General features: G+C 27.0%; 1 protein-coding gene across 2 annotated transcripts in view; it reads left to right on the top strand.

The window, feature by feature from the left end:
• Positions 1–3,496, top strand: part of LOC122633791 (estradiol 17-beta-dehydrogenase 11-like) — a 23,321-nt gene extending 19,825 nt beyond the window's left edge. For both annotated transcript variants that reach the window (XM_043822144.1, XM_043822142.1), the window contains 7 exons: positions 17–91; positions 744–868; positions 1,474–1,584; positions 2,621–2,782; positions 2,895–2,977; positions 3,043–3,159; positions 3,261–3,496. In XM_043822144.1, coding sequence (XP_043678079.1) covers positions 17–91; positions 744–868; positions 1,474–1,584; positions 2,621–2,782; positions 2,895–2,977; positions 3,043–3,159; positions 3,261–3,384 — 797 coding nt within the window. In that variant the 3' untranslated portion in view covers positions 3,385–3,496. The remainder of the gene's footprint in view (positions 1–16; positions 92–743; positions 869–1,473; positions 1,585–2,620; positions 2,783–2,894; positions 2,978–3,042; positions 3,160–3,260) is intronic.
• Positions 3,497–11,734: the final 8,238 nt, after the last annotated feature.

Raw genomic sequence — 11,734 nt, 5'->3', positions numbered from 1 at the left:
ACTGGTGGTGCCGGAGGTCTTGGAAGAGCATTAGCTCTTAGCTTAGTGAAGCATAACGCCATTGTTGTTATTTGGGATATCAATCAAGAAGGTCAGTTGAAATTTTTATTTGACATTACTTAAAATTTTTTCTATTTATTCAAAATTATATATTAAAGAGAAGTCGATAATAAATTACGATATAAACATTCATATCTAAAATATGCATACATTGGTATTTCTTTTATGATATATTAGTTTCGTTTATATAAACAGTAATAAATCATCAGATTTTGAGACCATATTATCATAACTGTACGAATAAGAAATAATCATATAAATGTTGTCACGAAAATGTTTTCTATTCATAAGTATTTTCGTAGAATATTCATTGAAAATGACGAAATTTCTTTTTATTTTTTCTTAATATTGTTTTTACATCCAACTATATAGAATAAATTATAATAACTTATATAATATAATAATTATATCCAACTATATTGAAATTATATTGAAGAATATATATTGAATAAAAACATCTAAGGATATTTAATTTTGTTTGTCAACTGACGCATTCATATAATGTACTCGTTATTTCGGCCAAGCTTAATAGTTAAGGACAGTTGCGTTAATTAAACAGAAAACATGCAAGTTTGAAATTTGTTAGCGATTTGAGTAAGCATACAAAAATTATCTTGAATCCATAAATTATCAAAACTTAACGATGCTTCAATAAATGATTGATTTTTTTTCGTTATTTTTAGGTATCGAAGAAACGATGAAATTAATAAAAATTGCGGGTGGTATTTGTTACGGATACGTTTGCGATATTCGCAATTGCGAGGAAGTTTATAAAAAAGCTGAACTGGTTAGAGAGGAAGTTGGTCTGGTGAGATAACATTTGAAACGTTGTTAAATTTTTTTCCATAAATAGATCGAAAAATTTTGTCACTTTGAACTTGTACTTTTGGTTTAGTATTATGATAGTGACTATCTTATCTCGAAATTTATAGATTTCGTAGCTAATGTTTTTTCTTGTTAATAGTGTTGTTTCTGTTATAGTGATCGTAGATAACGTTTTAATATGGAAATACATTATCAATATCGTTACGTACACTTTGCTTTTTCATAAGTGAGCAGTGTAGACGTACATTTGTAGTTTTTTCGATTTTTAGTATTATTTGGGATAATGTATATGCAGACAATTTTCATTAAAATTATTTGAAAATTTTCGATAAAAGTTTAATCAAGCTGTCCTTTTCTTATTTGTATTGCGACAATTTTCGCTCATTGACTACTAAATTTCGGATGATTTTCAGATTTTTTCAATTAGAATTTCTATATCAATCTGATTAGACATTATAATTAGCGATAAAATATTGTACTGCTCGAATGGTTCGTATCTTGAATAATTATTATTAGAGAACATCTAGTGAGACGCCCTTATACATAGATTGTAGAATATTTTTATTCAAACACTTTTCTAATTCGTAGGTAACCATTTTGATTAATAATGCAGGCGTGATAAATATTGGAAAATTCTTGGAGACTCCGGATTATCTTCTTAATCGTTCAATTGAAATAAATATCATAAGTCAATTTTGGGTAAGTAAAACTATAATATATCTCTTATACATTCAATTCTAAACGAATACATTTAAAATTATTCTTTGATTATGTTGCTTATTAGTAAAAATTCAATTCGAATACTGCGCCGGATTACTAGTTTCGAAATAATAACATAATATGTAAATATACTATACTATATTTAATACTATAATGATTGTGTAGTTTTTTCTTTTGCCTTTAAGTGTTTAAAACTCATATAAAGTATCGTAAAGACTACTGATCTTAACACTGAAATTTTTCATACATATATCTCTCGTACATATATCTGTGTAGATAACGTTGTATTCTAATGAATCGTTTAAAGAGCTGATTAGAATAAATTTTATATATTATTTTATTCATTTCTTTTATGGATCTATTGTCACTACAGTCTACTAATTTCATCTTTAAAAAAGACTGTAAATTGGAATAACGTAGATATCCGATTGATTTCCAATCAAATCATCAGGATCTAATCACTTGATTCATTGACTGGATTAATGTAAACACAGCTTTATTTCCGAAACAAAATAACACTTCTCGCAGTCATATTATTATTTAATGATTGAGAGATATCGTATATTTGCTTGATTTAGTTGACCAAAAATCGATTCTGTCAAATTTATTTTACGTAAAAATGAATTGTTAATTGAAAAAGTTAAGTAACTGGGTGGTGATTATTGTAGGGGAAAGAATCAACAAATATTTGCTCTCACATTTATTTATAAAAACGATTAAAAACGAATATAATTGTTTTCATTTAATTGTTATCATTATATCAAAATAATATAATTTAATAAGTAGCCACTTTTTGAATGAATCAAAGAAGAAAAACAATTTTTGATAGCTAGATCGATTAACTATCTCATTATGTTGCGATCAAATTTAAATATATATGTAATCGATCGGTGATTATAACTTTTTCGTCATTATCGTAATTAAATATAAAAATTTTTTACTATTATATAAATTCCAATCAAAATCCTAGATTCCTATTAATATATTTCTAATAATAGAAATTCTTTTCTTGCAGACAGTGAAAGCTTTTCTTCCAGCAATGATAAAAAATAATAAAGGTCATATTGTAAGTATAGCGAGTGCAGCTAGCCATGCAGGATGTCCAAAAATAGTAGATTATTGTGCCTCAAAGCACGCAGTTGCTGGATTCATTGAAGCATTACAATTAGAATTAAATGCATGTATTTTTTTTAATTTATATCTTTGTTTGCTTTTAAAAATACTGATTGTTTTATCGGTATATTTTCATTTTATTTTATTTATTTTTGTATTTTTATATTTTTTTTTAGTTAGAGGGACACAATATCAACACTACAGTAATATCTCCGTATATCATTCATAATACGGGCATGTTTTTAAACGAATTTTCTCGGTATGAATTATTACGTGTAGAGTTAGCTAATAAATAAATATGGTACTAATATATATCTGTTTTAGGCTTATACCGAGTCTCAATTCAACCGAAGTTGCTGAAAAGACTATAATATCCTTGCGATGTAACAAACACTTCGTTTTAATTCCAGCAAGTTTAAAAATTATAATAATTTTGAAATGGTATAATGAATTTCTTTATAAATTTTATTTGGACGTTTATATCTTATATCTTTAATTTTTATCCTTTACAATTTAAAAAACAATACTAAATGAAATTTCAGGATCATGCCATGGGGTTTTTTGGTTATGCTATCGCGTAATTTAATCAATTATAATGTTAAATCTAACTATAAACCGATAGAGGAATCATCATCAAGCAAGGTCCAAAATGATGCGAAAGAATGATTAACTGGTTGTATATTTTGGATTTTTAATTTATGTATTTTTACTGTAATCATTATTTATAATCTAAAAATTAACCAGATAATTAATTTATAATTATAATACAATTATAATTATATTTCTTTTGCCTTGAGAGTATAACCATATAAATGTTGATAAAGTCTTGCATAAAAGAGACATTTTTTGATATCATAAACAATGTTATAAAAATATATATATGTTTCTATAACATACTTTAATATATTTTATGTTGCTTGCTAAAAATTCGTACATGATATAATTTTACCTTTATTTTTATTTTATATTTACTAATTGTACATTTAGATTCTCCTAATCTTTTAATCTTTAAGTATTTCTATTTCCTGTTGTTTTTAAATCTATCTTTACTATAAACTATATTACATATTAGAACTTAGTCCTAGAAGCTCGATGAAGATTATTTTCTTTACTAATTAGTTATAAATAATTATTAATTGTTTCCTATTGCTGTTAGAATATTTGAAACTTGAAGTGAGTGACAATTTTTATGATTTATTTGATAGTTTTTCTAATTGTATCTGTTTGTTAGTTTTTAATATGTTATTTATATCGATTAGGGATCAAAACACACTCAAGATTTTACGGAGATTTTATAGAAATATTGTATTTAAACAAAATAATTAAAAAATTTCGAAGGTAGATATTTGTAATCACGATTTTTAATAATTTTAATTTAGCTTAAAAATTGTCGATAATAATTTTAATTTATCTTACGAGTTTTCCTATGAATTGTTGATAATATATTCCATTTACCTTAATAGTTGTAGACAATAATTTTATTTATCTTCAGATTTGTCGATAAAAATCTTAACCTACTTTATTAGTTGTCGATAATAATCTTAATTTATTTTACGAGTTATTTATAATAATCTTAATTTATTTTACGAGTTATTTATACTATTCTTAACTTATTATATGGATTGACAATAATATAATTACCTTACGAGATGTCGGTAATATGCCTGATTTATTTTACGAATTGTCGGTAATATTTCCAATTTACCTTATGAGTAATCGATAGTAATCTTAATTTATCTTATGAGCTATCGATAATAATCTTAATTTACCTTTCGAGTTATCGATAATAATCTTAATTTATCTTACGAGTTGTCGATAATAATCTTAAAATTTCTTAGAGTTAACGATAATAATCTTAATTTATCTTACGAGTAGTTGATATTATTCTTGATTTATCTTACGAGTTATCGATAACATCCTTGAATTACTTTACAAGTATCCTTCTATTTAAATACTCCCAATCGACAATAAAATCGTATTAATTGATATAATATTATAAAGTTTATTATAGTTGATGGAACTTAAAGTAGTTTAATCTTTAGTATGTTTTTTACATTAAATCCTGATACATAGTTAATCAATTATGATCTTTCGCAAAAATATCTATCAGTTAAAAACTTTTTTATGTAATAAGGTATTGCAAACAATAAATAATTATTGAATAATAAAGAAATATTTTGCTTAAAATAACAAAACTTTTATTTTGATTGTAGATTCGGAAAAAGGCAAAAATTTCAAATCATTTTTTTGTAAAATACTATTTCACGATAAAGCTACAATATCTATATAGGTAATCGATACATATCAATAAATTGACTTAAAATAAAAGTTAATTGCAACATTAAAGTTAACCGAAAGTTTGTGGTTGTTGAGAGGCTGAGATCGCGTGTTCACTTGGTTTTCACATAAATATGTACATCTCAGATAAACGTAACTACAGAAATAACCCAAGTCAAAAGAAATAAATGCACATACATATATCTTTAACAAATATTTATAATGTTCCTTATGTAACTTAACTCGACAAATATATATATATATATATATATATATATATATATATAATAATTCTTTTTTAGTTTCTATACATGCTAAAAAAAATATTTTTGAAAATACGAAGAAATATAATATCTCCATCGATCGTATAATACACGACATATTGACGAACGTCCAGTCAATCAAGTTTCCCGCGCTTTTTCTCCAAATAACGGTAAGACAGTTCTCGAGGAAGGAGCGTACGTCTTTTTCCAAGGAAAAGTATTTCTCGATTTCGGAACGCGACTTATCGGTGTAGTATCATTACAGAGATAGTCTGGATCGGACTTGACCAACGAACAAGCATTGAGTACGTAACACATATACATGTATATATATATATATATATATATATATATATATATATATATATATATATACACACAATGTTTATATGTAACATAACGTATCTCATCCATTACATCGTGAAGAGTAGTACGTACTACATATATGCGTACATATATACATACATATATACAACATACATACATACGTATATACCGTGTCTCCTTTTATCGATATTACGAGGGAAGAGAAAAAGGAGTGGATAGAATCTGTTAGGCGATAAACGAAGTTGCCTTCTCTTCGAGTGATCTAGAGATCATTCTTGAGATCGTTCCGAACGTTCGGACATGTTCCGCGTAATCGAATTCGCGAATACGAAAACGCAAAACCGTTCGAGTGGACCAATCGCCATCGTTTACCAACGTTCGCTTACCTTCCAAACGTAATTCAGTTGTCTTGTTTACAACTGTGTGCGCCCTTCTCTCAGAGTGTCTTGTCATCCTTGTTTCTCGCCCACAAATTCATGTACTTTTCATTCGTGTGTTTCCAGTTGTATTTTATCATCGTTGTCCACATCCATGTATTGTCCATGAACGCGCAAACAAATGTTTACGTTTTTGGTAAGTACAACGATCTTACCTTCTCTCTTTTTTTTTCTTATTGCTTTTTGTTCTGTTTCGTTTTTTTTTCACTCGAGAATAAGTATTTTTATTTGTTAATTTTATATAGGATAAATTATTGTCTTATTTCTTTTTATTAACTGGAATAAAATAATATTCTTGATTGTTCTTATGTAAAACACATGTGTTTCAACAATATATCGTTTTATTATTTTCTACCGGATGAAATCAAAATTATTTGTATAAAATTTGTTAGTAAATGCAGATTATATGCAATTTGTTTGAAATTCATTTATGATTGTTCGCAAACATTTCTTTCCTTTTTTCTTTTTGTTTTCGTTATTTTAAGTATAAGCATCAGTATATTTTTATTTCTTTTATAGTAAAAGATAGTATTATTATCGATTTAGATGAAAGTTATTTATAGAAAATTTAATTTATACAATTTATTTCAAATATAGATATTTATAATTGTTTATAATCACTACAATTTTTTTTTTTTACAAAAGACAAAATAATTCAAAGAAAAATTAATATCTTAAATAATTAATAATATGCATAAAATTTAACATTTTGCCGACTTAAAATTAAGATATAACGTATCAATCGATAATGTCATTTCCTATTTGATAAGTATTTATTAATGGTGAATGTTTTATGCGGGAAAATTTCAAAATGACTTCATTAAAATACAACGTACAGTTTTTCTCTTTCCACCATTTGCTGAACGTTACTTTTGTTTGTAATATCCTATAGATGTTATGTATGTACAAACACACACACACACACACACACCACATGCATACACAAACATACATAGACATACGTATACACTAGCTTTTGAGTTTGCTTTACTCACTCCTCGTCCATTGTTCTTATTCGGCTTCCAAATTGCTACCGGTTAAAGCGAGCGCCTGTAACGTTACTTTTGTGTTGGCTTTAGTCGCGGCAATACGTTCCGTTCTATGCACGTACAGGGAAAATTAAATATCCGCGAAATTCATCTTCTCACGGTTGGCCTGTTGATTTTTAATTAATTTCGATTATAGGACTTTCATAACCTCTCTTGACGCGACGCCATGATAACCCATTTAAATTCGTTATCTTTCATAATCGTTACATACTCTGCTTTTTTATTATGTAAAGATACTTTATTGTATATATATATATATATATATATATATATAAAGTTATTAAAAGTACAATTATCGTTATTTATTATATGAAAAATATGTATTTAAAATAGTATAACTATTAACTATGCAATATGTCCGACGGATGTCCGAGCAAATATCTCGTGACTCGTTGAAGTTACAATAAAGTTTAATAAGAGAAATTTCCACGGCTCAGTGTCAACTATTACAAAGTGTATAATTCAACATTTTTTTTGTTTACTGTTTTGAGAAGTTTGTTTTGAGTTATGAAAATCAACATAGTTTTGATGGATACCTATAATTCATCTTTGCATGCTTATATTATAGTGTAGTATCATTTGCAATTTAAATTATATCTAATAAAATATTATTGGATACTGTGTATCGTTTATAAGATAATCGACATCTTAATTGTTAAAGTAGTTGACTTTTTATACTATAATTTCAAAAACCACCGTCAAATTAATTTGTTTGATTATATCGAACAGTATCACTGATCACTATCAACTTATAAAAATACACAACTGCTTCATATGAAACTAATGTATTTGTATAATATAGAATATGAATAACAGTATAACATGAATCTGTTAGTCAGTCGTTAAAACGTCGATTATCTCGTTAAAGATATACAGTAAGAATTTTTTATTACATATAATTCTGATTGCAAATAAACACTAGTAAATAATTTAGTAAAAAAAAAAAAAAAACTCATGAGTACTCTAAAAAAAAAAATGATATTGACCTTCGTAATTTGAAAAAGTTGTAAATAAAGAAAAAGTAGTTCCATTTTGCACTTTCGAATTGCTCAGAATCGTGCAATTTTTTTTTAATAAACTTCCTTGTAACATCAATTCGTTTCCGAGATATTTGCTCGGACATTTATGGACGGAATATTTATCTATGTAGTACTTCAAGTTCCAATAACTGGTATAATATTATAAAAACTACTGAAGAGTTCAACGTTATTTATTAGTCGAGCCTAATATAATATTCCAACGAGAGGTTCTTATTTAAATAAAAATATATTGTAAATTTCAACATTCCTTATTGGTCAAACCAAGCCTAGTATGATATTTAATATTATTTATTGGACATATATTCAATGTTAGTTACTGAAATACAAATTTTTAAAAATATTTCAGTATTACTTGGACCGTTTATTTTGAAAATGGTGCAAGCCCATTTTTTGTTGTTTTACAAATATGAAAAGTTAATATATTATATTACTACGTAATTTCTCCTATTGGCCAATTTTAAATTAAACAAAGCATTGACATTTTTTAAGATATCAAACATTAACTAGATATAAATAAAAAGTTTATACTAAATTAATCACAATAATTTGAAAAATGAATATCTCATTTAAAAAAAAAATTGACGTACATTACTTTCCAAATAAACGATCGACTTATCGGCCAACGCAAGATCAGTAAATATATAATATTCCTATTATAAAAAATACTCTATATATTAACCAATTCAAGACAAACATATTACCGTAATCACTTATTTACTTGAATAAAAAATATTGAAAATATCATGGTTGTTGATTACATAATCGTAGATTATTGCCAACTCGCGAATAAACCATCCGAAAAGTTTCTAACAACTTGGTTCGACGACTAACGTTATTCTCGACTATTGATATTCTTTTAACAATATCTCAGTTGCGAATTTTATATTATTATTATAATAGTATTACAATATAAATAATATTATTATAATAGTATTACAAAATATATTGCAAGCATACAAATTTCGTTACGTATTGTTCAATCGGAAACAAATTTAATAATATATTAAAACCCTTTTCTCCCACGAAAAGAAAAAAGAAAAAAGAAAGAAAAACATCCCTTGTCACTTATCAACCGATCGATTGAAAAAAAGTATAGACCAGTAGACTATTATAAACCTCAGGATTGTTTAATTCGCAACTAAGATATTGTTAAAAAACGTCAACGTTAATTCATCGAACCAAGTTGTTAGAAACTTTTCGGATGGTTTATTCGCGAGCTGGCAATAATAGACGTAGTCGAATCGTAAGAACGATAATATTTATATCGTAACTCTTGTCGGTAGATTCCCGTACTCGAAAGAATTTCTATCGTGTGTCGCACCAAGAAGGCACCGTAGAGGCCAAGATTTCCTCTCTCTCTCTCTCTCTCTCTCTCTCTCTTTCTTTCTCTCTCTTTCTCACAGATGTTTCACTCGAGATTACGACATTCTTACGTTTTTCTCTCTCTCTCTCTCTCTCTCTCTCTCTCTCTCTCTCTTTCTTTCTCTTTCTTTCTCTTTCTTTCTTTCTCTCGAGGCACAGATTGAAATCTGTACGGCGCGAGAGTACGGCCACGGTCCAACGTCATTTTTTTTCCCCCGTTCTTTCACTTTTTGCTTTCACGTCGTAACCCTATACCCCGGACGTTGCTTTTCAAACGTCCACGAAGAGAAGAGACAACGACGAAGACGACGGAGAAACCATCCTCCCGTATATGCTCGAGATAAGAAATTCCTTTTTTTTTTGTCCAACACTTTCCATTATTTTTAATATTTCGTTCGTGATAATATGTGTTGATCCAATTCGCATCCGTCTTTATTAATCTATTCGAATTGAAGATTGGGGTTTTAATAATAAAATCATAAAAGAAAACGAAAAAGTATTTGTTTTGATATTTTTCGTATAATAAATATTAATAACATATTGTGTTTGTCTCTTTCTGTATAAAACATATATATATACATATATATATACAAACATATATATATATATATATATATATATATATATATATATAGAGAGAGAGAGAGAGAGTGAGTGAATGTTTTATTTCTTATAATAGATATTATAACAATTTTGGATTAAGCAATAAAAAATAATTGAATTTTCAGTATTTTATGTATAAACAAATAAGACTAATATAGTTTAACACTATACTAAATAAGGAACAAAAGTAGTATAATACGAAATAACTTTTGATTACTAATTAAATTTATTACATAATATGATTGGATCGGCCAATAAGTAATTTATCGGCCAAAATTTTTATTATTTTACATCTAAATAAACACAATACTGTTTACAATACTGTATTAATCTTATAATGATCAATAAGAAATGTCGAAATTTTTAATAAAAATTAATACTATTATTTGTTTTTTTTTCATACTTGATATTGTTTACTAGTACTTAAGTAATCTGTATCCTATAGGAAAATGAAGTGAGGTTTATATGGTAAATAATTTTCTACAGTGCTTATGAGAAACTTACGTGAATGTAATATGGTACTAACCGCAAAAACTTTTATGCAATATCTATTATAGATTTTAAATGACGTCATTGTCGTGTTTACAAAATTGGTTATAGAATTTTTATCATATCATAGACGTAATATGTGAACAAAGAAAACAATTTTGAAAATCTTATTAATAATGTCTTCTCGATTTTAATATAAAATTATTAAATCCTGTAATTAAAATTTTAATTCTTTCTTCATTTTTTCTCCATTATTGAACATAAAACATCGATCAAAAAGTTAACTATTTCTATTTGAATATTTTGCAGATATCGGTTTATCAAAAAAAAAAAAAAAAAAAAATTTTATTTTCCTCTAAAAAGAAAAGAAAAAAATTCTAATTATCTCAATCCATCCTTAATACCTAGAACCCGGATCATATACGTTGAATCTAAGATTCCGATGAAAGAAAGAAAGAAGGTAAAAAAAGAATGAATTAAAAAATGAAGGAATTTGATAAATCTGCACGATCTTTTAATCCTCTTATCACATTTTTATCTATCCTACATAACCCATAAATGAATCCAAGATTCAGAAAAGGATGAAGAGAAAAGAAAATAGAAGAAAAAAAGAAGAAGATTGAAACGAATTTTCCAAATCGATTTCCAACTTTCCCCTTGGTTGTTCTATTTCACCTCTTTTTTCTTTGTGATATACCATCGATCAATCGATAATAACCGATGGACGACGACTAGGCGTTAATGTTGTAGCTTTTTACGTCACGTTAGAGATGATAGGCCCTAGAACCGTAAGACTACATCATAAGGTCTATGATGATATATCAATTACGGTCGGGCACACAAGCTGAATAGCCGATACCCATGAATATCAGACGCATGTGCGCGTCTGGAATGACCACACGCGCTACACTTACCTTAATGGATAACGAATGCGCGTCTCGTAAAAGTTCCTTCCCCTCTAGGGAGAACGTTTAAGGAATATCCTTTAGATATAACGGGTGTCGAATAGATAAGGAAACATAGATATTTATTCATTTCTATCTCATTACTGAAGACATCAGAGATGTCCTATTAAGATAAGAATCATCTTCTATGTATTATATATGTTAGGAACGAGAATGAAAATATATTTTTCGAGAAAGAATAATTTTTTCTTTCGATCAACACAA

Source organism: Vespula pensylvanica, chromosome 13 (assembly GCF_014466175.1).
Source record: "Vespula pensylvanica isolate Volc-1 chromosome 13, ASM1446617v1, whole genome shotgun sequence".
Classification (NCBI taxonomy): domain Eukaryota; kingdom Metazoa; phylum Arthropoda; class Insecta; order Hymenoptera; family Vespidae; genus Vespula; species Vespula pensylvanica.
The sequence above is the reverse complement of the archived record's forward strand: the minus strand, read 5'-3'. Positions and strand labels throughout refer to the sequence as shown.